The 25,394-nt window shown below is 48.3% G+C and overlaps 2 protein-coding genes, 1 non-coding gene and 1 pseudogene across 4 annotated transcripts in view; 3 read left to right on the top strand and 1 right to left on the bottom strand.

Moving 5' to 3' along the window:
• Nucleotides 1-15,519, top strand: part of LOC149333377 (uncharacterized) — a 30,179-nt pseudogene extending 14,660 nt beyond the window's left edge. Inside the window, exons 2-3 of the transcript XR_016285301.1 lie at nucleotides 10,393-10,534; nucleotides 15,385-15,519. The product of XR_016285301.1 is annotated as an uncharacterized LOC149333377 (transcript). The remainder of the gene's footprint in view (nucleotides 1-10,392; nucleotides 10,535-15,384) is intronic.
• Nucleotides 5,733-5,805, top strand: TRNAM-CAU (transfer RNA methionine (anticodon CAU)). Its single transcript has one exon. It is a non-coding gene; the product is annotated as a tRNA-Met (tRNA).
• A 5,086-nt stretch (nucleotides 15,520-20,605) lies between the features above and the next one.
• LOC149333379 (NTF2-related export protein 2-like) lies at nucleotides 20,606-21,276 on the bottom strand. Its single transcript, XM_089558638.1, has one exon. The coding sequence runs from the start codon at nucleotides 21,248-21,250 to the stop codon at nucleotides 20,816-20,818; it is 435 nt and encodes a 144-aa protein (XP_089414764.1). The 5' UTR covers nucleotides 21,251-21,276; the 3' UTR covers nucleotides 20,606-20,815.
• A 293-nt stretch (nucleotides 21,277-21,569) lies between these two features.
• LOC149333380 (uncharacterized) overlaps nucleotides 21,570-25,394 on the top strand; it is a 29,218-nt gene continuing 25,393 nt past the window's right edge. Inside the window, exon 1 of the mRNA XM_089558637.1 lies at nucleotides 21,570-21,763. The gene's annotated coding sequence lies outside the window, so the exon portion shown is untranslated. The remainder of the gene's footprint in view (nucleotides 21,764-25,394) is intronic.

The following is a 25,394-nucleotide window of genomic DNA, read 5'->3' on the forward strand; positions in this document are numbered from 1 at the left end:
CCCTCGTAACGATCCTGGGAGTTTTATTTTCTTGTGACTAAGTGTGGGGATAAGACTGCTTGAAGCTAGGCGGGAGGGGGGACGTCTCGAGGCTGGTGCAGTGGCGCGCTGCATCCATGGTGCGGCAGACCGCGCATGCGGCACAGTCCGGCGTGAGAGTCGAGATCAAGGCACGATTAATCCGGTGCGGGAGAGTCAGTATAGCCACGCGAACACTGCACAAACTACACCGCTGCGACAGGATGGCTGGGCGGTGGCGAAGTAGGTAGAGCAGGCTAATCCATGGGCACTCGCAGAAAGAGAGTGGTGGGTCTCCGAAGGTCCTTCCCGCCTATGACCGTAGTTGAGAGCCACGCTTCCACCACCAACGCGCTGCAGTCGTCGGAGGCGCTGAGGAATGCAGGTGCGTATGAGGAGTCGCCTATTGCCACGAACTCCGCCGCCTCGAACAGCGGCATCAGTAGGGCCGTGAAGCTGCGCAAAGGACTTGCGATGCGCCGCCGCTGCATCAGTTCCAAAAGGAATGGTATGGGCACGCCGAGATGCGCGGGAAAACTGCCGTGAATCCGTAGCTACGAAGTCCACGACAGCCCAGTTGGCGTAGTGATAAGAGCAAGAACTGCCGCGCGCTTGGGCTTGTGCTCGAACGGCTGAGGCAGCGCGAACAACAGCGCGCAAAATGGCTTCCGTCCAGCGAGGAAGCCGGGCGAGCGACGGGAGGCCATTACTGCACTTCTGCTAGACAGCGGCGCAGGCGCCGATAGCCGGAGATGCCTGGAGGGGCCACCACACAATGTTGCAGTTGGACGGCAGCAGGGGAAACGCTAGAAGACGGGAAAGTTGGTGACCCCCGCTTACGGCGGCGCGATGAAAATGGAGACCGCCGCCACCTGCCTGCAGCATGGAGCCGACGGCCCACGTGCAAGAAACGCATGCGCCGAGAGAGCTAGACGCGGGGTTAACTGCTTCCTTCTGCTGTTCGAATGAAACTGCCGTTTCATCTCTCAAAACGACGCGTGCAAGAGCAAAACCTCCTCTCGCCGCAGCTTGTGGCGCGAGGGAGAGAGAAAAGAACGCGAGCAGTCGATTTTTGTTTCTTGTTGAAAATCATTGGTCCCAAAACGTTATGCCCAGTTACCTTTCTGGGACCAAAATCCATTAACTCGCTTTTGTTGCTGCTTAAAACTGCAGAAAAAACGTTTCTAGACCTTTAGTGGGAGCAGTGCCTTTTTGCTTGTGTTTCTATGTCTTGCCTCTATGGTCTGGAAACGTTTGAGAAACGTCGTACTGGGACTGGGACATTCCATCCTTTCTAGGCGCACATGGGGAGGTCTTGTGCTTGTTGGGATATATATATATATATATATATATATATATATATATATATATTGTTGTGTCCCCATATTGCTTTTGTGTGTGTGCGCCCCCGCGTCCTCCTCCTAACGACCACTCGATCCTCCTCCTAACGACCACTCAATCCTCCTCCTAACGACACTTGCCCCTCGTCGCACGCTGTCACCAGATGCCCCCCCACGGTGCGCCCCCGCACCCTCCTCCTGTTCTGGGAAGCCACTCCCTCCCGTGGACGCTTCTCAGCTCCCCCCTTTCTTCGGGCGGCCAGTTCGGCTCCTGCCTCGGTCGACGCTGGTCGCACCCTCATCGGCTTTAAATAAACGAAGTCTAAAAGTACCGTGTGCGTCTTTCGCTGCATTCAACACAGCGACCGGACACGACAGTGGCGACGAGAAAGTGGATTCGACCCGCGCTACGCAACGCTATTGACAAGCCATGGCTACGCGAGGGTTTCCCAATCAGATACCAGAATTCAACGGCTCATCGTGGTCATCGTGGGTTGGGCGCCTTCAGTTCTACTTTGAAGCTAACAACATCACAGACCCAGCCTTGAAGAGGGCCAACCTGCTGACGCTGTGCGGGGAGCAGACCTACGATACTGTCTGCGCCCTTATTCAGCCAAGCACACCAGCGGCAGTGTCTTACGACGACATCGTAAAAGCGCTGCAAAAGCACTACGACCCAAGGCCATCCGAGGTCTACAGCCGGGCTCGCTTCCAACGACGAGATCAACTGGGAGGAGAAACTGTGAGCGCCTACGTAGCCGCGCTCAAGAAGCTCGCTGCCGACTGCAATTTTGGAACGCTGTCGACAACAGCTACCGGGCAGGAGGGAGACGCAGCTTCTTCTGCTAACACCACCATGCTTCCCTTGGACGTGATGTTACGCGACAGATTTGTGTGCGGACTGAGTGACGAGTCACTGCAGCAGCGCCTGTTCGCTGAGAAGGACCTCACATTCAGCAAAGCTTACGACATCGCCGTTCGAGCGGAGAGCGCCGGTCACCAGCAGAGAGGGATTCGCCGGAACACCGAGCCGGTACACCAGACAAGCAACCAGGTGCGCAAGCCTTCTGTTGTTGTAAAATCGGTCAAAAAGGCACAACGCTGCTGGCGGTGTGACGACCAACACAACCCCCAGGGATGTCGATTCCAGTCAGCCACGTGTAATTTTTGCCACAAGCGAGGGCATATCGAAAGAGCATGCATTACGAAACGGAGACTTGCCAAGATAAAGTCACCTTCCCAGCCTAATCACAGCGTCAACGCCTCAGAGAATACGCCGCTATCTGATCTCCATGGAACAACATCAGCAACACCATCTGTGTTGTACGACCTGAACACCATGAATCTCGGCACGCGACCGAAGATTTTTACAGAAGTAAGCGTACATCACCAGCTGATTAAGTTCGAGGTGGACTCCGGCGCAGCCTGTACTCTGATCAGTGAGGACACGTTCCGAACTTCATGGCCATCTGACGCACCCGCCCTGCAACAAGACGACACGCACCTGCGAACGTGGTCAGGACAGAATCTGCCACTATTGGGCTCTGCCAACGTGCAGGTTAACTACAACGGCCAGACCCATACGCTACCTCTGCTTGTTGTGAAGGGCACAGGATCAAGCCTTCTAGGGAGAAACTGGTTTTCTCCACTAGGCGTGATGATATGCGGCAAACATCAAAACGCCGATGCGCTAAGCCGTCTGCCACTAGACGCAACTGTTGACGAACCATATTTCCACCAGGAGACGTTCTGATGTTCGAAGCACTGCCAGAACCTCCGCTTACAGCAGGCACAGTTGCAGCATCTACGCAGAAGTGCGCAGCTCTCCGGCTAGTTTACACAGCTGTTCAACAAGAGATTGCCGTCGCGCTGGCGGTAGCCGAAGGCTATAGAAGAGGCCGCTCCCTGAACATTCTAACGGACTCGAAAGAAACATGCAAGAGTTATACGAAGGGCAACATTAGCGGCATCGCCCTTAGGATCATCGGCGAGGCGGCAGCTTCCGCTGGAAAAACGCCTATACAGCATATCATCTGGGTGCCAGCTCACGCAGGCGTAGCAGGAAACGAAAGGGCGGACAGCCTGGCTCGAGGGCTCACTTACCGAGCAGGCTTATCGGACGCCCCGGAGTTACGGCTACTCGCGTGCGAGGGAGGCTACGCAGAGACCCTACAACTTTATAGGGGAACTAGATTGAGGTATCCACCACCACACAGAGCACTGACTAGGGAAGAGGCTGTAGGATGGCGTAGGCTACAGACGAACACTTTTCCTAACCTGTACATATACAGCAAAATGTCACCAACGCAATTCAGATCAGACTGTCCCTGGTGCGCCGGTACACCTACACTCTATCACATTACCTGGGAGTGCGAAAGAAACATAGCATTCCACAATTATCAAACACCGAGTGAGGAGCAATGGGAGAGCTGTCTCTCCAGCAGCGAGCTCGAGGTCCAGAGGGCCTTGGTACAGCACGCTGTTGAAGCGGCACGACTCAGTGGAGCCCTGGACTGAGGGCCCACCCTTGCTCGAAGACTCAAGTCGCCAGCGCCCAAGCAGGACGACCAAGAAGCCTTCATCTCCGCGAATCTCTTGAAAGAGCAATAAAAGTTTTTTCTCTCTCTCAACAAGGCAACGTGCATAAACTCAAAGGGGACAACTTCGACGCTTACCGCAGGCGAGCTACAGAGTTGAGCACCCATCGCGGCTGCATCATATTTGGGTCCCGAGTTGTGATGCCGAGAGAACTACGCGCACAAGCTATGTCTCTCATCCACGCCGGACATCGGGGCATCGTTGCAATGAAAAAGTGTGCCAGAAGCTACATGTGGTGGCCTGGCATTGACAACGACATCGAAACAGTGGTGCGAGAATGCAAGCCTTGCCAGAGCAGCCGGAGCGCCCCGCCGAAAGCTCCTGTCCCAGAATGGGAAAAGCCAGACACACCATGGCACACACTGCACATTGATTTTGCAGGACCAATTGAGGGCTGCACTTTCCTTGTGGTCGTAGATGCCTACACAAAGTGGCTTGAGATAAGGCAAATGGGACAGACGACTTCGGCAGCAGTCATTGACAACCTCCGATCACTATTTGCAACGTTCGGCCTGCCGCGCAAGGTAGTGTCGGACAACGGAACACCGTTTGTGTCTGCGGAGATCCTCAAGTTTTATCGCGACAACGGGATCTCATCAGTTACATCGGCCCCCTACCACCCAGCGACAAACGGACAAGCCGAGCGCTACGTAGCCGAGCTAAAACGCGCCCTTGAAAGAGATCAGACAGGCTCGCTGCAGCGCCGCCTTGCGCGCTTTCTCTTCAAGCAGCACACGACGGTTCAGAGCACAACAGGCGAGACCCCCTCGAAAATGATGTTCGAGCGTGAAATGCGAACCCAGCTCACAGCCATCCTCCCCGAGCCAAAGGCAGAGGCGTTCCGGGAAGAAAAAGCAATTCCGCGCTGCGGCACGCTTAATGAGGGGCAGCGCGTCCTCGCCCGACAGTTTCTGAAAAAGCCACGCTGGGAGGAAGCTACAATTGTCAGACGCATAGGCCTGCGCTCTTGGCTCGTCAACATACATGGCACAGTAGCACGCCGACATCTCAACCAGCTGCGTAGATTTACGACGCCGTCTGAGAGCTGTCCGCCAGCGGAGAGAACACGTGCACGATCTTCCCACATAGCCTGGCACCCCTTCCCGGAAGAAGAGACGTACTTCGCCCAGGACAGACCTAGGAGACACAGCGAACAACAGCCAGCCTACAAGTCTTTCTCCCCCGAGCGCACAAAGCCAGCGCGCCTCCACGCGTGAGCGCCGACCCCCTGCACGATACCAGGCAACTTTCTAAGGGGGAAGGAAGTGTTGTGTCCCCATATTGCTTTTGTGTGTGTGCGCCCCCGCGTCCTCCTCCTAACGACTGATCCTCCTCCTAACGACCACTCAATCCTCCTCCTAACGACACTTGCCCCTCGTCGCACGCTGTCACCAGATGCCCCCCCACGGTGCGCCCCCGCACCCTCCTCCTGTTCTGGGAAGCCACTCCCTCCCGTGGACGCTTCTCAGCTCCCCCCTTTCTTCGGGCGGCCAGTTCGGCTCCTGCCTCGGTCGACGCTGGTCGCACCCTCATCGGCTTTAAATAAACGAAGTCTAAAAGTACCGTGTGCGTCTTTCGCTGCATTCAACACAGCGACCGGACACGACATATATATATATCCTTTTTGTACAAAACCATGTAAATAAATGCCATGAAAGAAAAAAGCCCCTTCGCACATCACCGACCGTTGGTTACGCTTGGGGACAGCGCGTATATCGGGTGTTACTAAGTAGGTTCCCACCCTAGGCATGAACCCTTTACGACAGCATTCCATCCGCCTCGGTAGCGCAGTAGGCAGCGCGTCAGTCTCATAATCTGAAGGTCGTGAGTTCGATCCTCACCCGGGGCAAGGCGGAGTTCATTTTTTATTTCCTTCGCCCTTCATCCACCGCTGGCCACTGCACGAGAGCAGTGTGCTTTTGCTGCTACCGATCACCTCTCGTGTTTAACTGCCACTATCTCGTGCTGTGCCTAGTGTGTCCTGGTTTTCACCAACGAGTCCGTGCGCTATGGATCCGGAACACACCACTATTGCAGTGCCCTCTTAAAGGGACAGTGAGGAGAGCTCTATTAATATTTTTTATAGCAAAATCAGGTAGTTCGGCATTTCATGGCTTTGTTGCCACTTGGCCGGCAGCGAAAGATGCATTTATTTCTGCGAAATTTGGATTCGAAGTTGAAAAAGTTTTTCCCGCCGCTGATTCAAACTTGGGACTCTCTTATGACGACACAGGACTAAGTGACGTGAAACATGACGTGCGCATGACGTGCGCATGACGTAACGCAGACTCCATGATTTCTAGCGGCTAGCGGTGCGGCTAGCAGCAGCCGAAATGAAAGCAACCGCCGGCCGCACGTTGAAGGCATCTATCGTCTATTGCGGCCGTCGCTACCGTCGCTTCGTTTACGTTTGCACCGGCGTTTTTCCAGCTTTACGATGGATGTCGTTCTCGAAGTCGTCAACGAAGTTCTCGCAAATAGGCCTTTAGCATACCGTGTACCTTGTTACTACCGGGAGCCCGCCTACCGCCGGTGAGCAGGCGCTGATTGGTCCCGATGCTGCAGGCGCGCGCGTAGCTGCCGGGTACGTGGCGCCATCTGGCGACGTCAAGGAGATTTGCGCATGCATTGGCGTGGCCGCCGCGATCTGCTCCGGCGTCGGCGCGCGCCGTTGCTCAAAAGCGCGCTTCGATCGCGGAGGCCACGATTACACTCTTCTGCCGGGCTAGGCGCCGAATGGGTTGGTATATTAGCTCTATGGGCCGGAGCAACGGCGCACGCCGCCGCTGGAGCAGATCGCGGCGGCCACGGCATTGGCTGCGCTCGGGCTGCCGGAACTCAGGTACCGGTAACGGGACACGGCTTTCTTCGCTTACAACATTCAGGTTGTCTTTTGTCGGTATTCCTTGTGTGATGAAAGCGCACTATTGGTTTCAAAACAAAACTTACTTCAGTATTCAACCGCGTAACCTTCTTTTGTCAGCCTCAGTGATTCGTGACTTCTCGTGTCCCAGTGTTCTAGCAACACTGTCTTGTCCTATGACGTCATCACGCTTCTACTTGCGAGTTTGGCGTGTGGCGGCGATAGACACCCTAGCGGCGATACCTGTATTTTGGTTCTTGCTCTTTTCTACATTGCAAGAGCTTTGTTGTCAGCATGAGTGGCGTTTTTGTAATCAGGAGCGGGTAATTTATTGATACAAGCCAACTTCAATTTCTCCTCAGTGTCCCTTTAAATCCTACACACCTTTCCCGTATATTACATCTCATTTTATCCATCTCAGTCTTTCTCATCCCCATCTTCTTGGACAGCATCAGGGGCGGCTGTATTGGTTCACTACAATTTATTCACTCTCAGTGCCGATCGGGCTTACAGAGAGGATCCTCAGTGGACACTGAAACTTCCGTGGACGTTTAGGACGCCAATGGGACGTCCAGGTGAATTTCAGTGTCCATTGGGGAGTGGGTTTTAAACAAAGTGTACATATATGTTCTAGGCAGATTGATTGAGATGATCATGATACAGTAGACTTCAAGGCGTCGGGTGCGGTGATTAATACGACGGAGGTTCCAGACTGTGCTATAGTTCTTGGAACAAAAGATTTAAAATAGAGGTTTGTTCCGCAGCTTGTACGCCAACTTTTACCTGGCTTTCGCCAAAGCCTTTTCAGGCTGTCAAAATGGTCGCACCTGTGGCTGGCTTATGACGTTAAAGCAACTTTATTTGTGCCTTGTTTCAGGCTCCACCAGAATTTAGCGCGCCTTGGTCGGATCTGCATGAGGCTCACAATTCTCCGTTGTCCAACTTTGGTACATGGTCGCGCGTACCTGCGTAGGAGTACCAGTCAACCCTTGCAAAAATGCTTCTTGTGACAGTGCTGGACTTCTCATGAGCAAACTCAACATGCCATGATGAATTCTTGTTGGGACCAGGATGGTCTCCAGTTGGTGAATTATCGAGGCGAATTATGAGTAAATTATTGGTGAATTACTTGCAAAGGAGAGTACCAGTAAGGCAGCATGGAAAACTGGTTTCTGACAAGGGCGAGATTTCCGCCTGCTATTTATTTTAACCAGTGGTTTTCGAGTCACTGCTACTACTGCTACAGTTACCATGGGCCAGGCAACGCAAAAACGTCCAAAGTATGACCTCAGGATGCCCACGCCAGGATGTTCAGACATCCTCAGATTGTCTTTAACTGGTCCTCAAGTAGTCCAACCAGGATCCATTTGTCCATCCGTTGCGCATACTCAAGATGTGTTGAGGATCATGTTTGAGGTCATTTTCAGTAGTACTTCAGGATTTGAATCAAGGGCTTCTTTTTCATATAGGAGGGCTGTATTCAAATAATGCAGAAGAGTCTCATCATAATAAGCAAAAAGAAGCACAGCATGGGTTTTCTATAACCAAGGCCGCAGAGAACTCTCTGGAATTGAATTCTGTGGCCTGAAGGGAAAAGACAAGTGGCCCAAAAATATAAACAGTCCAACCTGGGCGGAAAGATGCTGTATAGAAGACCAGTTTTACAGGCAAAAATTGTCATATCTAAGGCATATAATTTTTTGGGTCACAATGGTTTCCTCCATATTACATCACTATTGTGTGCACATGTCTTTTAATAAACCTGGAGTTAAGTAATGGGAGCCGAGTGCGAGAGATTAAGCTAGCTTTATCTCAGTTCAATCCCACAATATTGTGCTGCGATTGGACAAGTGCAGGGTCTCTGAGGTATTTCCATCCTCGAGTTGTCCACCAAAGTATTGAAGACGTCCTCATGAGAACATTTAGCCATGCTGCGCTCAAAAAGTATTCGAATCATAGGCGCCGAGTTTTCAGTCTGCGGGTGGGGTGAGGCACTTAGCACCCTCTCTCTTTTTCATTCGCTTTCTCCCCCTCCTGTGGGCATACTCCTTGGCAAGCAATATTTACTTTACCCTCAGGATACAGAGTACATTACAGAAGGGAACGGAATTCACAGCAGTATAAAAGATAAAAAATTCCAGATCACTGCAGTAACTCGCATTGAAGTTATGTGAAAGCAATGATGCCTCCTCATTTCAATTGCTTTCTTGTTTTAATTGGTTCCTTAATTACCGACTTTATTCAAAATTAATTCATTTTTTCCACTTTAATTCACAATTAATTCAAAGTAATTTACTAAATTCCCCCCTAATTCTCCTTAATATACCATACATTAAAATTTAAATTACTTTAATTCACCCTAGTTCTTAAATAAATCACCTTTATTCACATTGAATGCGCCTTAATTCACTCTTGACACTTTCTATAATCATTAATTACTGATTGGATTGCGATTAACTGCACATTTTCCCTCGTTTCACCTCAGTATTCATTCCAGACTTTCAAATTTGGCGCAACGCGTTGGCTCCGCCCACACTTCCGGTCACCTGGCCCCACACTTCCGGCATTTTCAAATTTGGCGCCACTTTTGCTTTGGTCCCGCCCCCTTTTGAACATTTTTGGCTTTAATGAATTAACTATTCATCCGATTTCTAACTTTTTTTGCACAGCATCCTCACATTATCCTCTTTCAATTACAACCATTCGTTTGATGCTACCTCTTCACTTAAACGCTGCCGACACATTTTGCGGACACAACCCGCCGACACAGCCTAGTAATGCTTTTGCATTAAAAAATGTAATAAAGGGGCCAAGTACCGATCCTTGAGGAACCCCAGTACCAAGTGGTACAGTAGTGGAATCGGCGTTATTAATGCTGACAAATTCAACACGAGAAGAAGGAAATCCACAGATCCCTTTAACAACTGCAGGGCCAATGTTCATCTTGCATTACATAGTAGAAAAAACCAAAAGCACCCGGAACACTGCCTAAAACGTGCCGGTTCACTGTACTGTATAAAGTGTCGTTCTTGCAACCACCGGCGAACCTGCTCCCGACCACTTCTGTGCTACTGTACTAAATGATGCTTTCATTAAGTCGTTTCCTTCTTCATCCAATGTTATCCAAAGTCCCAAACTCCAACTGTGCAATCATTTGAGGCCGGCAAAGATGAACAGAATTGAGAGGCGCCATGCTTTTTTTTGTACTTAGAACGAAGAGGGCTTTAACTGCTCTAAACCGCATAAACAACGTGTTTATATAGGGATGCAAAAAGTGTAGCAAGTGGGTATCCTTTCTTTGTCGTCCCATATGCGACACATTCCCTGCGTGTATGCATTCAATTCACTAGAATAACAAAGTATTCTAGTTGACAGATCGTTGATTTTATGGCTGTAGTGTAAGCATTTACCTCCTTAGTTGCTTGCTGCCTCAGGATAAGAGTTAACATGTTGACACAAAGTTCACTTGGGCAACATATTACGTGCTAGAATCCTTACGGTGTTGTTTCTGCTAGTAGTTAGCACAGACTGTGTTGTGCCAATTTAACTGTGAGTCATGTTATCATTGTTTAGGTGCAGCTGGTGCTCTCAAGAGTGTCATGGGTTCCCGAGAAGATACCCCCTTTAATGGCTGCCCAGGAATACCAAGTTGTGCGTAATGTTCCTGCAAAAGACCTTGTGGCCTGGGACTTAGTAGCAGCTTTTGTAACACAAGGTATGTTAATAGAGGTTTTCCGTAAAAACCATGGGCATGAAATATAAAACTAGTTCCAAGCACTCCATGGGCGTCCGGAAGGGGGGCAAGGGAAAGCGGTTGCCCCCCCCCCCCCCCCCCCCCTGAAATTACGGATATTATTTATGCCCTAGTTCCTTTTTGGTGCTAACCTACCGCCGACCCCATCCCCGGACATCAGGTCCCCCCCCCGGAAAAAGTTCTGCGGACGCCCTTGAAGCACTCCACAGTTTTTGCACACATTATGTTGTGGATTGTACTGAACTGAAATATCCCGAAAATGAGGGAGGAAATGCAAAAGTAAAATGGCTCTTTTAGTATATGGCTTACATATGACACCATGGGCATCATGATAAATCACCATGCCATAGCATTCTTATTGCAGACCTGAGCAGGTGGTAACATGTGGATCAGAAAAATGTGGTTTATGGTTTATGAAGTTGAATGTCCCAGAGAGACTCAGGCTATGAGGGACGCCGTAGTGAGGGGCTCCGGAAATTTTGGCCAACTGGGGTTCTTTAACATGCACTGACATTGCTCATTACACGGGCCTCTACAATTTTGCCTCCATCGAAATACAACCACCGGGGTTGGGATCGAACCCGCATCTTTCGGGTCAGCAGCCGAGCGCCATAACCACTGAGCCACTGCGGTGGCTCCGGATTAGAAAAATGTAGAGGTTTTCACTGTGTTTCTGGTCTCCATCGTGGTGGTCACTATGACGTGTGTGAAAATCACCTCTAGAGCTGTATGGCCTGCTCTCATGCACCATTCTGCACCTCCTACCAAAATGTGTTTCATATTCATAAAACTTGGCAATTTCCAGCCCATTACTGATTTGGTGTGCGAATATGTGCCAGCTTTGGCCCTGGAAAGATATGAGAGAGAAAGAGGGAATTATGAGTTTTGCAGTTTCAATCACATATCGGCTCACCTATTATAAAAGGGCAGCTTGCATATCTGATGGCATTATGATGGAGTGTGTTGTTAGCAGCTAGAAATGCAATGAATTTTTGGCAGAATGGTGAGGCACTTGTATACCAAAAGCATCTGTGAGCTGCTGAACATAGCAGTTTCATTGAGCAGTCTGTTGTGGAATGTACAAAAATGTGCAATTGTGATGCTACTCATGGAGCTGGAGATCGTAGCATCTGCAGAAATTTAAGGTTATGCAGTGTTTAGGCTGTTGCATCCAGTGTGTGTTGCATTAATGGTGCAGTAAAGAGGAATCTGAACTCGTGTTTTTACCAGGGGAACTCGATCTACACGTTCCAACCATTTGTAGAAACTTCTTAGACTATTCTTAGGCTGCACAGGATAATAATTCGAAGTTTCTAAGAATGCTTGGAACGTGTAGATCAAGTTCCTGTGGCAAAAAGATGAGTTCAGACTCCTCTTCAGTGCGCCTTTAATCTTCACTTTCAGTCTTTTAACTTCGTAATGTTGATCACCTGTACTTCGTAGCTAGCAAGGTCATTGTCTACAGTGACACAGCTTACGCAGACCCTTCTGCCTCAAATTCTTCTAAAGTATAATTGATTGTGATTACTAATAAAGTTTATGTCATTGTGGTTTAGAAATTAACTTTTGTGGAAGCAGCTCGTAGGCAAGCGAGGTTACACAATCCCCCGACGTGGATGTTTGGATGTTTATCTGGTATTGGCTGCATGCTGCAGCTCATGGCTAGCCAATTCTTATCACCTACTGCTGTTACTTGAGAAAGCATTTGCATCATCCTGAAACAAAACACATAATGTAGGATGCATTCTGGTCAAGATATTTTTAAAATTTCTGTAATTCTATAGTTAGAATTAACCGTGATCGTATTGATGTATGCTGATGGGCTGGAGGGCACAACAGTATGGGATGAGGTGATGACATGATTTAATATCTAGTGGGCCTAGCATGAGTGGCCGATTCCATGCCATTGTCAACTTTATCTTCTGCTAACAGCACTGATGTCATTGTACTGTTTTACCTCTCGGAAAACTGCAGCATGACAGTCAGACATAAAAAAAATATACTTTCTTCATTCATTCTGTAGAAGCAACTTAACTCACAAATTTGGTAGCAGTAGCGAGCACTTTACATACCCAATCATAGCTACCGTAATAGGTTTTTACATGCTAAGCTTTAACATGAATCAAAATCTTATTACTCAGTCAAGAAAGGCCAGTTGTATGTCCAGAGGCACTGTTGTAACCAATTAAAAACCACTGGCATCTATTGGCTTCCAATCAGTTATAAGTATGTTTTTGGAACTCCTGTTTTTGATTTTTTTTTTCATCAATATGCGGTCACTGTAGCTTGGGTTGAACCCACAACACTTTGTTCAGTAGCAGAACACCATAACCACCATGGTGTGTCTTCCAGTCATAGTTGATGTGCACGTAAGACAGGAGGATGGATGGTTCATTATTCATTTCTCTAATTGTTTGCTCAGAGCATGGGCTCAATTGCCATAATGCAAGCATAGTTAAGCATAGTTAAGAGGGCTTAAGTATGCTCTCTGTGCAGACAACAAATTGATTACAGTGTACCTTAGAGCTGTATACTGTCAGTGTCAAATGAAACATGAACAAGAAAACTGAAATGCCAACAGAAAAACGCCAGTATACTAGCTCCTGGAGAAACAGTAGAGATGCATTTGATTAACACTTCGAAAACACAACCTTCGTGCCATTGACGTTAAATTAATTTATGTTAATACAGAGGGCAAAACACTTCTACAACTGAGCTGTGTGTTTCGCAGCTCCCGAAATTGTCATAACCAGAAACTCAAAAAATGACGTGAAATCCGATGATGCACATGCTTACGTCCAGACCATTTTTAACCAATTGTTATCGCTAGATATTGTGTGTTCAGCCCGAAACACGCCGAGAGCGTGTTCTGGACAAACGTTTTGCCCTCTGTACTGAGCTTTCCCTGCTCAACACAATCTCATTTTGCAGTTTGTGTTTCAGTTGTCTTGTTCACGTTTTATTTGATGCTGATATACAGTTTTTTCATGCTCACGCTTACTCTCAAGCATATATCTTTTCTCAATTTATCTGTCATCAAAATCACTTCTGTGTCTGGCAATTTATAGAACAGCCATTTTCTCGTCTCCTTTTGCTAGGTGTGCAGGTTTGTGGGTTCATATCATTAAGCTGCCAGTGAAGTAACACAATTAAACTGCACTGCTTATCCTACTGCAACAGCTTGGAATGTACAAGTTAATAGAGAATTTTAAGATTGCATGTTTGACTCGCATGGCCTCAACTTATGAAGAAGTGAAAGCAGTTATTGTAAATAAGCAAAATTAATTGTCAAAAAGTCAATCTCTCACTCGCTCTATCACGAGGAATGTCTTGAAGACTGTAGGGTATCTTAAGAATAATGTCATCTCGAAATAATTTTTTCTTAGCACACAACAGGAGTGAATAACTTAATTGTACAGTGTCTAGCTTATGTAGTTGAAAGATTGGTGGAACACTATCTAGTAAAGGAAGAGAGTAGTGCGAAAAATAGGTGCATATTGTGTGAAAGAACGCTGTTATTTATGCGAACCAAATAGATGCATATTGTGTGAAAGAACGCTGTTATTTATGCGAACCAAATAGATGCATATTGTGTGAAAGAACGCTGTTATTTATGCGAACCAAATAGATGCATATTGTGTGAAAGAACGCTGTTATTTATGCGAACCAAATAGATGCATATTGTGTGAAAGAACGCTGTTATTTATGCGAACCAAATAGATGCATATTGTGTGAAAGAACGCTGTTATTTATGCGAACCAAATAGATGCATATTGTGTGAAAGAACGCTGTTATTTATGCGAACCAAATAGATGCATATTGTGTGAAAGAACGCTGTTATTTATGCGAACCATAAATAACTGCACTTTCATTTACTGTGAACAAGGGTGTCATGTACGTAAGTGTACTTTCTCTCTATTCTTTTTTTTATTATTATTACTGTCTTTCACAATATGTAAGCCTTTTGCTGTTTCTATTGAACCGAGTCCTCTTCTTCATTTTTCTTGTGCCTTTGGGAGCATCGCTTCAATTACCCAGGCCTTCAGCTGGTTCCGTTCCCATGACACCCTTACTCTCACCACTGTCTTGAGTGACTGCAGTGCAGGTTAGTGTGGGCCCTGATCCCCCCCCCAATTTGATGTCAGCTGCAGTATTATGATAGGGGAGCATTAGAAAGGAAAATTTTACTGTTGTGCTTCATCAGCAAATGCAATATGGCACTTAGGACTGCTAACTTGGCCGAGGTGTTCCTGTTGGCCTAGACTACTTGTTAAATGGGTCAACTTACGAAGTTCAAGAGGGGCTTTAGGGCCCCTTTCAAGGTGAAAAGTTTGGATGTCTCTATTTTTGCTAGTGGAGGCTAGCAAAGAGGGTTCAGCTTAAGTTAACGACAACGCAGCGAGCAATGGAAAGAACAATGATAGGTGTAACGTTAAGAGATCGGAAGCGGGCGGAGTGGGTGAGAGAACAGACGCGGGTTAATGACATCGTAGTCGAAATCAAGAGGAAGAAGTGGGCTTAGGCAGGGCACGTAATGCGAAGGCAAGATAACCGCTGGTCCTTAAGGGTAACGGAGCAGATTCCAAGAGAAGGCAAGCGTAGCAGGGGGCGGCAGAAAGTTAGGTTGGCGGAGGAGTTTAAGAAATTTGCGGGAATACTGTGGCCGCAACTGTCGGAGGACAGGGTTAATTGGAGATGCATGGGAGAGGCCTTTGCCCTGCAGTGGGCGTAGTCAGACTGATGATGATGATGATTTTTGCTAGTAACTTTATGCCTGTGGTGGAGCTCATTTTTGGCTTTTCTCTTTATAGACAACACATGGTTCAGGAAGTACTACCATTTTTTGGCCTTGTGTTTCACAGGTTTGATATTGATCCAACTCGAATGTCAAGTAACAGTCAGAATCTACTGCTAAGCCATGCTTCGGAACTCAGTATTATTTGCACTCAAGATGGCCGCTTTTGTCTTTTTAAATCTCCAAAAAAATAAAAAGGAAAAAAAAGGTAACTAAAATGGGTTAATGTGTGCATGCTATCATGGTGGAAAAAGGATATACTGGATGTTTTTTTTTTCTGTCCGGATTGTTCTTTTAAAAGCTGAGAATGATATGTTGGTACATTCTGTGCCGGAGGAAGACGATTAACCAGACTTTACTATTTCACATTTTATTTCTTGGTTTTAGAACACAATTGTGTTACCAAATTGAAGGACGTCAACATTGAAGGCAAGGCAAATTTGTGAACGTGTACAGTGTTCAAGATATCAAGCATAAAATGATGTTTTTGAAACCTTCGCATGTTCGCTTCTTGTATTGCACATTGATCAGATAGCATTGCCATGTGTGGTGCCATCACAGGAGCCTACGTCAACATCTTCTACATCATAAAACACATAAACTGTGTCTCTATTTGCTGCATTAAAACGTGAGCGATGCTCTAAAACCAAATATTAAAATGCTTATTTTTTAGCGCTAGTTTATTATCTATTAATTACACTCTGTCGTACACATAATCACACTGCCGTGTAATCTACCTGCGCAAGCCACATGGACGTATCCTTCGCAACTTTCAATAGAAAAATTTGTATACAGCCGATCCTGGATATATTGAAACTCGGATGTATCGAACTATTTTATATATTGAACAATCAAAACATTCCTTGAGAATCCGATGAGAAAGAATAGCACTACTATTATGTGTGTATATCGAACTACCGTTGAACGGAGCATAGTATTGAGCGAATTTTTATATATATATATCTGGTGCACTGTGCTCCTGCAAGTGGTGCTACCGCATACAGAGTATCGCGGGCTCTTATCGCGTGCACAGCCAGCTACTATATGGCTGGGCTCCATGGCTGTAGACATCTGGCAGTGCTAGCCACTTGAAAGGACTTTCAAAACCAATAGTCGAACGCGGAGTATCGTTGGTAGCTTTTGGTCTGGCGTGCCAATTTATCGCACGACACCGCTATTATGTGGAGAAGCCAACGTTTGGTATACCCCTCTTGTTGTGCGGCGAGGTCATCCTACTTGACTGAAGGCCACTGGCGGCTCTGGCCTGGCCTGCTTCGCAGCTGACAGCGACGTGGAAACCTGCTGTAGATTTCAATGAGAGATTTTTTTGTTGATAGTTTATTGGTAACATGGTTAGGCTTCCAGTGATAGGTGCATGGTGACTATAGTTCTAAAGCACCGTCCGCTGCGGCTTCGATGTGATGCAGGAAAGATCTAGCAACATTTGGTGAGCCGCTCATCGCTGCAGGAACTGCTCCATTAGTGTGCGTGCACCGTATTCTCGCCTCTAGGTTACAGGTAATTAGAAAAAGGTGCAACATCGACAAAACAAAGAACCAATGAAGGAAGCAGAACCAATTAGCCCGGCAACATACCTTACTGTGACGATGTGTGGACAGGAAGAGGAGATGATCGAGCATGTGGTGCTGTCATGTCGATCGCTCCACCCCTGCCAACCGAGTGGATGTACCCTTCCGCAGGCGCTAGGTTTTGACACAGGGCAACCGGCAGAGGGCGGTGCGGGCGACAGTGAAATGAACAACCAGGAAGCCATTACCAAGGCCAGGGCGGTCGAAACAACAAAGCGCCGCCTTGAAAATTGGAGTGGACTGAAGCGTTAGGGGGTGGTGATAACACGGCGGGACAGTCTTCGCCGTAGCGTCACAAAGTTGGCTAGGACGTTCGTGTAATGTCCGCCCGTTACAAAGGGATAAGCCCCAAGTCCAATCCAAAATCCAATCCAATCCAAAAGTTATAGATTAGCTTATCAATTGCCGTGTTCTATGCACTGAATTATTTCGCAATCCTCTTCGAGTTCGGTACATCAGGGATCGACTGCAGACTAAAGGAAAATACACACGTGCACACACTGTACAAAAGCTGTGCTTTTAGCCTGAAACATCCATCGGCAGCCTGCTGTGGTTCTGTGAACTTCAATACAGTGGGTCATTCCTTGTCGCCTCTTTTCACTTCAGCTGTTTTTCATTCATGTAATAAATACTTGCTTCATGGGAATTGCATTATTGTTTGCCATCTGATCGCAATTTGTGTAACATATTGGCGCACAGTAATTCCACGTAGCAGCGACACAAGGTTAAGATTTATGGAACAGCAGTGTTTTCAATTTGGTGATGTTGCTAATTTTGTCATGCAGTTGGAACTCGGTGGCCATGCACACTCAACCTCAAGTAATGGTTATGGCAAGATGAGGAGGAACACACTTTTATTTGTCATAAGATAGGGGTTTAAACAGCGCGTGGGCCCTCTCGACGGTGCTAGGTGGCTTGAAGTCCATGCTCCACTGCTACCTCCAGGGCCCAACCAACTACCCGAAGCCCACCGTGGTGGCTATTATGGCGCTCAGCTGCTGACCCGGAAGACGCAGGTTCGACCCCGGCCGTGGCAGTCGAATTTCGACAGAAGGCGAAATTCCAGAGGCCCGTGTACTGTGCGATGTCAGTGCACGTTAAAGAACCCCAGGTGGTCAAAATTTCCGGAGCCCTTCACTACGGCGTCCCTCATACCCTGAGTCCCTTCGGGACGTTAAACCCAATAAACCAACCTACCACTAACCGGAATCGTATCTCTGGGTCAGGACTGAGCAGCGCAGTCTCCCACTGACTTTGGTTTGATATTTGGAAGCTCAGAGATGGTTGGTCCTCTGGGCACTCGAATAGGATGTGATTGAGGTTTTCATTAGAATTGTCGCAGAGAGTGCAGCGAGAATTGTATTCCACAGAACACACCAGGGAGCAGATATAAGGATTTGGAAATGCACCCGTTTGAAGTTGCCGCCAGGCAACCTGCTCTGCTTTGGTGAGGGATTTCTGCAGGGTTGGGTTGATTTGAGTTGATCGTTTTGATAGTGGAAAGCAATTTCATGGTAGGTTATTACCAGGCGCTCCCTCCTGAACCAGGGACACTGGTCGCTCTGTTGATGAATCCACGAGCACATTCACGAGCTGCCGTGTTCTCCGGGAGGTATGTGCTGGCACCCATATCAGCTGGAACCATTCTGTGGATAATTTGCTAGGAAGGAGAGAGCTGAGGCATGAAGCCCTCTCTTAGCAAAGTTCCCAATTACTGCCTTCGGATCACTGAGGATGTATCCTGCCCTGGCGCCATCTATGGCCGCCTCCTCAGCCTCTATTGATAGTCGGGTGTTGAGGGAGGTGTCCGTCGCCAGGGGTTGCCCATGGTTGCCTACGACTGCAAGTGCTTCCTTCTCAGTGTATTCTGCCACATCCACGTGTTTCTGGCAAGGGGGAGCAGTGTTTATGCAACGCCTTGGCTCTGGCGGTGCATTGGCCTTGGTCATGCAATGAGTGCGTGTTTTTGGGAAGGGGAGGAATGAATATACGGTTGGCAATTTCATTAGGGAGTGAAAGTTCGGGGTAACCGTGGTAGTGTCCCCAGTTTTATGTTTTCTAAGGATAGCCCTTCCTGTGGTCATGTGGGAGAGGCGTTCATAGTGAGCTGCAAGATGTGCCTCAACCAGTTCATTGACCGTGTTATGTACCCCTAGCTGGAGCAGGTTTTCGGTGGTGGGGGGGGTGCTATTTTTGGGTAGACGGAGGGCCGTTTTATGTGCTGCACAAATGATTATGTCAAGGGACTTTTTCTCAGCTCAGGAGAGCTAAACGTAAGGGATAGTATATGTTATACGGCTGAGGACGAAGGCTTGCACTAGTCACCGTGTGTCCGCCTCCCTCATTCCTCTGAATTTGTTAGTAATTCTGCAGACGAGGAGAGACGTACTGTTGGCACTTTCTTTGAGTTGGCCAATTACCGCATTATTTTTCCCGCTGTTCTGTCGGAGCATGCCTAGTACCCCGATGGTTTGGACTTCGGGTATCTGGGCATCATTGAGAGTGATCATCACCTTAAGGGGTTTAAGTCTCGGGGGTTTTTCAAGAAAGACCATGAGTTCCGATTTATTCGGGGAGCAGGTAAAGCCAATGCTCTTGGCATAAGACTGGACAACATCTGTAGTGGTTTGAAGTGTCTCCTCAATTTGTGATGGCAAAAATGGTAACTAAGGTATGCAATGGATGACATGTAGTTACTGTAAGAACTGGACGGAGACTGATTTCGCCACCAACCACAACATCATTTTTTTTTTCACCATTTAAGGCGGATTGTGCATCTTTGAAACAGAAATTGATTCCGTGACGCTTTGGGTGTTAACGTGACAAGTCAGGCATTCAGGTGTTTCTATTTCCACCAGATATGACACTTCGTACGAAATTTTGCACATCCCTGCCAAAAAATTGCCTGCTGGTATTTTGTGCTTGAAAACTAAGAAATTATCTTTTTCAAGACCTGAGTATACAATTTAGTTGCCAAAATATTTGTTTTCAGAGGAAACAAAGGTAACAGTGCCCATGCAAAAGAATTAAAAAGAAAGCATCTTGGTCAGATGATGCTGAAGCAGGCACTCGGCATGCACCTAATCCTTGGTTGACCATCGTGTGAAGGTAGTGGAAATGCATTGTGATGCAGATTGGGAATATTGCAGTTTTCAGCATGTATGGAGTTCTAGAATGGTGGCTGTGGGCAGAGAAGCGGAACTAGTCCCCTATGTCTCCTAGTGATGCAAAAGCTGCAGTACCGCTGAAGAGTGCATCTGATTTTATGCACACATCAAAATTTCTTGGAGCTTTCATGTTCTGCACAATATTAAAGCAGTATGCTTTTACAGCTTTTCCTACCCTGACTGACAGCTTTGAGAGGAGCAACTCCCATTTTTTTAGCCACTCGTATTGCATATTGAGGTGCTTTTAAATGCATCATTTGTGCAATTCTTGGTAACCATAGAGTGCTGCCAGTTCAGATGCTGTGAGGTATTTCCTTTCGTGTTTCGCTTTAATGTAAACAGATCCTCCCACTTAGTGTTGTGGGGTGTAAAAAGCATGACTTGAATTTGATGTATCTATTGCGCATGCAAGCAATGAAATGGTGCTTTGCAGGAGTACCTAGCTCTGCGAGCATCAAGGTTCAAAATACAAACACACCCATTTACCTCTTCGCTTAGAAATCATATTTACTTCACTTTTGCGCACGAAGTGAAAGATGACAGAAGTCTTGACAAAATCGCGCAGATGTAACCAATGACACACAAATGAGACGCGGGGGGCTACGAAGCAGCGCACACAGTGAAGATGAAGGCCCCAGCGAAAAAATCCTGCACTATCAAGTTCGGTGAACAATGCAATCAGTCCGCCCAGCTAAAAATTAACCGGCGCAGGCTCTTGAAAACGAAAGTTGTCCATGACGATCTTCCACACAGTGCCTTGAGCCGTGAGCACAAAGGATTCGGTGTACGGCATCCAACGCTTGCCCGAAAACTTGATCTGGCCAGCTGTCACAACATGTATCGTAGTCTGGCCATGGACGAACTCCTGACGAAAGGCCTGTGCGTCGGCGGACGCTAATTCGGCCTCGCACGCCGGAAGAGACGCGTAGAACTTGCTGATAGCGTCCTTGCCGCTGTGCGGGTTCCCATTCCACAGGAGATTTGCGCTGTCAAGAAATAGGTTGCCCAGAAGGTGACGGCGTTTAGCAAGGGTCTCGTAGAAAATCTTGGCGAAAGCTTCGCCAGCTTTTGCCGCTTCGTCGTCTTGCTGCTGTTGGGTACGTTCTCCACCTTTCACAGACGCCATCTCGATACAATAATAATACGGTTTGGATTGGATGCGAAGGTTTGGCTTCGGAAGGATCTTCTTTCAGCCGACACTAGCCAATCTGCTGAAACGCTTGAAAATTTGAAATTGGAGCGAAGTCAGTGAATTATTAAAAGCCACGAAAGGTAAAATGTTGAAAGGCGCTAAGGTTAAATTATTTAGGGCACGTAATTAATATGACAGAAAGGAAACTAGGTACCATGTCAGTTTATCGCTGACTTGTACTCATGCCATGGAAGAAGGAAAACTCAGGAAAGGCCCTTTCCACTGTCCTAACTCTCGCGGTACTGGCAGGTTTTCGACGTAGGTGGTGGACGTAGACTCTCGACGCGTTTTGTTGGCTCGCTCTCCTCTCGCTTCGCCGTAAACATATGTGATACGGTGTGCCGGTGGCGACGCGCTGAAACTCGCGAAAGCAAAGTTTGCTGCTCCCGGTCCTCGTTGTGATCAAACACCTGCGTCCCGTCGAACCGATCCGAACGACAGGCTCGGGTAAGTTTTGCGATGCGCTGCTCTGCGCAAAGCATCTTTCCGTCGAGATCGGCAGTAGCCAACCGTGCCTGCTCTGCTCTTGACGGGATTCGTGCCGGCATGGAAACCAGCATGCGCTGGCTCCTGACGCTCCTTTAGGCCTAATCATGTTGATTATTTATGCTTTCTCGCCTGTCAGTTTTGAGACCCTAATCTGCAAATGTGTTTCACATTCGGTTTAACCTGTGTATCGGTAGCCATGCGTAGTCGGACAAGACATGCGCTTGAGGGGCCTCCTCAGGACGCGCATTGCACCCGCTTTTCCTTGCCGGCTTTTTCGGCGCCGCGTCTGAGAAACGTGGGTGTCCCGGTTTTGTGTCCGAGGAGGGCATACCTACGTGGTCATGTCGGGCGGGTCGTTTATGGCTATCGCCGATGGCCCCCGAAGTCGCCACGGAGTTGAAAGTTCGGCCTTTTGAGCGCTATCCGTTGATCTGTTTTGATCTGATTGCGCGCTCGTAGGCCGTGTGCAAATCGACCTTGCGGTGCGCGCGCGGAGTGAGATGCGGACTGATTAGCACTGTCAACTGATCCGGCGGCCTGCCTTTTTATATATCTCTGCGTTTAATGCACACTGCGTCTTCACTTCCTTGTGTTCCTTCTGCCGCGATCATTCGCGGTAACAAGGCGAACTGTTTTGTTGTTATTTGGACGTCTTTGTCTCTATTTCTTCAAAGCCTGCTTTGACGAATAGTCATTCCTTGCGGGCGTTGAGCACTGGGCGAGCGCTGGTTGTTCGCGTAAATTCTTGCGCACATCCCATTTGCGTCTCGAATAGGCTGTGTTTGCGACGTGGATTCCATGCGCCCGTGATTTTCCGGGTCGCTGCCTCGGCCATAGTATTCTTGTTCTTTTGACCACTCGAATTCTATTTCCGCGTCTGGCCAGTCTGGCCCCCACTGCGCTGCCCGTATGCGCGGTCGTGGCGTGGTTATTAGGCCAGAAACCGGTATGTGCAGCATTTATTTCCCCGACTTTTCTGCAACTCCCGGTTTTAATTCTCCGAACAGTCGCTGGGTGCAGGCACGGCATGCAGTGACGCGGACGTGACCCTCGAACAGCAGAGGAAAACGGTAGCGGCTTCGCGTTTAGCACCCACACGCTTCACTGACGCGGGAAATGTGTTTTTACTTCTTGGGCGCTGCGCCGGTCGGATGCTATTTTCGCTTACCCAAAGTGGCCGCAGTAAAAAAGAAAAAAAAAACTCTTCGATCGAAGATAGCGATTTGAGATTATTGCAGACCGGATCATCGGAATATTCTTCGTTTTTGTGTGTTTCTAACCTCGAAGATCGATTTATCTGAGAGATAGAATCACAGAAAACGAGGACGCGAAGTCAGTGCTTCGGTGACGTGCACTTAGGCGCATTTAAATTGCGTCACGGACCTTTAACACGAGCCAGAAAAAAACAAAAAAACTGAAAACCGTATAATCGATCTCTGTTCGACAAGGCCGTCATAGCACGCTCTTTTTTTTTTTCATTCAAACCATTGGTGTAGTGCTGTAACATCTTCCACTGCGCTGTCTTTGGACACGCTGTTCGTTGTGTAGTCGGCGCATATGTCGTTCGTTCAGCATGGTAGACGCAACTAGCCCAGCTGACGTGCTTTGAGAAAACTAGCTTTGCGGGAATTCCCGAAACCGGTGCGGCGTTTCGCTACTCCAACACCCGATTCGTGCTTGTCATTCCAAAAAGGATTTCCACGTCTACTCTATTGTTGCTCTTGTCAAGCGTGTCGCACTCCCACCACCGACCTCGATTCCGTCTCCCAGCCTTCTTTTCTGTCCCTCAACTCCTCTGCAGTGCCGCACGCGCTCGTAAGTGAAAGCAGTTGTGAAAGCCTGCCTGCCTTCGGGAGCTCGACGCTTGCAAAGCACTCGTTGACGCGCCGACTCCAACCGCACAGTACCGCTGCTGTAGTTTCTGGAACGTCAGCAAGCACGGACCAGCTGTGCGCGTATCGCACGAACATCTCCCTCAGTTCCGGCGCCACCGCGCCGCTCACAGTTTTTTTCCTCTACATCGTTTTTATTCTTTATTCCTCGCTCGTTTCGAGCATCGGCGCGATCGCTTCTGGAATCCCGATACTGCGTCCGTTCTCCGGCGCTTGCCGAAACCGCCGTTAAAGCGCCGAAACCGCCGTTAGCACGCGCGCTGGTGTTCAGCCCACAGTAGACACGCATCGAGGTCGGCGCTTTCTCGCTTTGCTGTTGATTTACCTGCGCGCGACGGTTATTCCCTGTCGCCCGCCGTACTTTCCTGTTTCTTTTTTTTCGTTCCTCGTCGCGCTCGGTGCTCCCGGAGTCTCGTCAAGGACTCGCTGGAAACGGCGCGACACCGGAACGCGAGAGTGGCTTTCGATATCGGTGGATACACGCGCGGTTCGCGTGCGAAACTGGAACAGCGGCGGCACCCAGGCAACGACGGAGGTTGTCGGGGTTGCCGAGGGGCGACGAATTAAAGCCGCCTTCCAGAGTAGAGTGTTCGCGAAGGTCGTCTCGCAATTTTTTTTGCCGCCCGCGATCGTGCTTAGCGACGCTGCGTCTCGGGGCTGCGGCTAATTTGGAAGGAAGGGGTAGCAGTAGCTGTAGAAGGGGAGAGGTGGTGCGGAAATTGGCCGAAATGCGCTCCGCGGTCGCTGACCCCTTGCGACGCGGGGCCGGCAGGGCTGTTGCGAGAGGCTGTTTTTGAAGCACGGTCATTGTTGCACCCGGGAAAGAATATAAAAGACAGAAGCAGCATTGCTATGCGCCTGACGTGCCGAACTTTCTGGCTGTGCCGTGTCAGCGAGCCGATTGTCTGCGGAGCCGGCGCAGAGCCGGCAGTACTCGGTTGAAAAATAAATAAAAAGAAGCTAACGTACAGTGCTCTTTCAGGGCGTCAGCGTGTCATCTACGTGTCACTCTTTCGGCTGTCCGGTGGCGGACCTGTTTTTGACAGTGATTACAGTGTTTGTCGGTGCAGTGGAATGAAAACAGGAGTGTATAGTGCGGGAAAAAACGTCATTGGAGTGGCCGCTTTTATGCCACGTAGAGGTCAAAGCCGGCAGTACTCTTGGTTCTTTTGCCCACCTGCGTTATTCTATGTCAAACCTGTTTTTCTGTGTCAACCGTTTCCTGTCGTTTCACATGGCACATTAATTATGTGTCTTTATTATTTCTCTGCCTTTTCCATGCGTACTGTTTCTTCCGCACTGACCTCGCGCCAGAAAATCCCATGATCGTCATCTTCCGCACTGTAAGAGCGAAGGTGAAAGAAAGGGAAAAGAAAAATAAATTAACAATGGGGGAAGTATAGGCTAGGTGGCGAAAGCTACCGCCCGATACAAAGGGTAAAGCCATTATCATCCATCCATCCATCCATGCTTACTTATCGCTGTTATTAGCAAGCCGCCATCTTGGAATAAGAATCCCTGTACTGAAGGCTATAAATTCGTGTGTTTACCTTGATTCTTAACACTTGGCTTCTGCGAGGAAACATGTGGAAGCTGCTGCAAATATATTTTTTGCCTGCTACAAACCCTGCTCCAAAATGCTCCTGGTCATACGTGATGCAAAGGTTAGTCATCAGCTTCGAAAGTGTGACAGGGGC

The sequence above is a fragment of the Amblyomma mixtum genome, chromosome 8 (assembly GCF_055824585.1).
Source record: "Amblyomma mixtum isolate Tamu chromosome 8, ASM5582458v1, whole genome shotgun sequence".
Lineage (NCBI taxonomy): Eukaryota > Metazoa > Arthropoda > Arachnida > Ixodida > Ixodidae > Amblyomma > Amblyomma mixtum.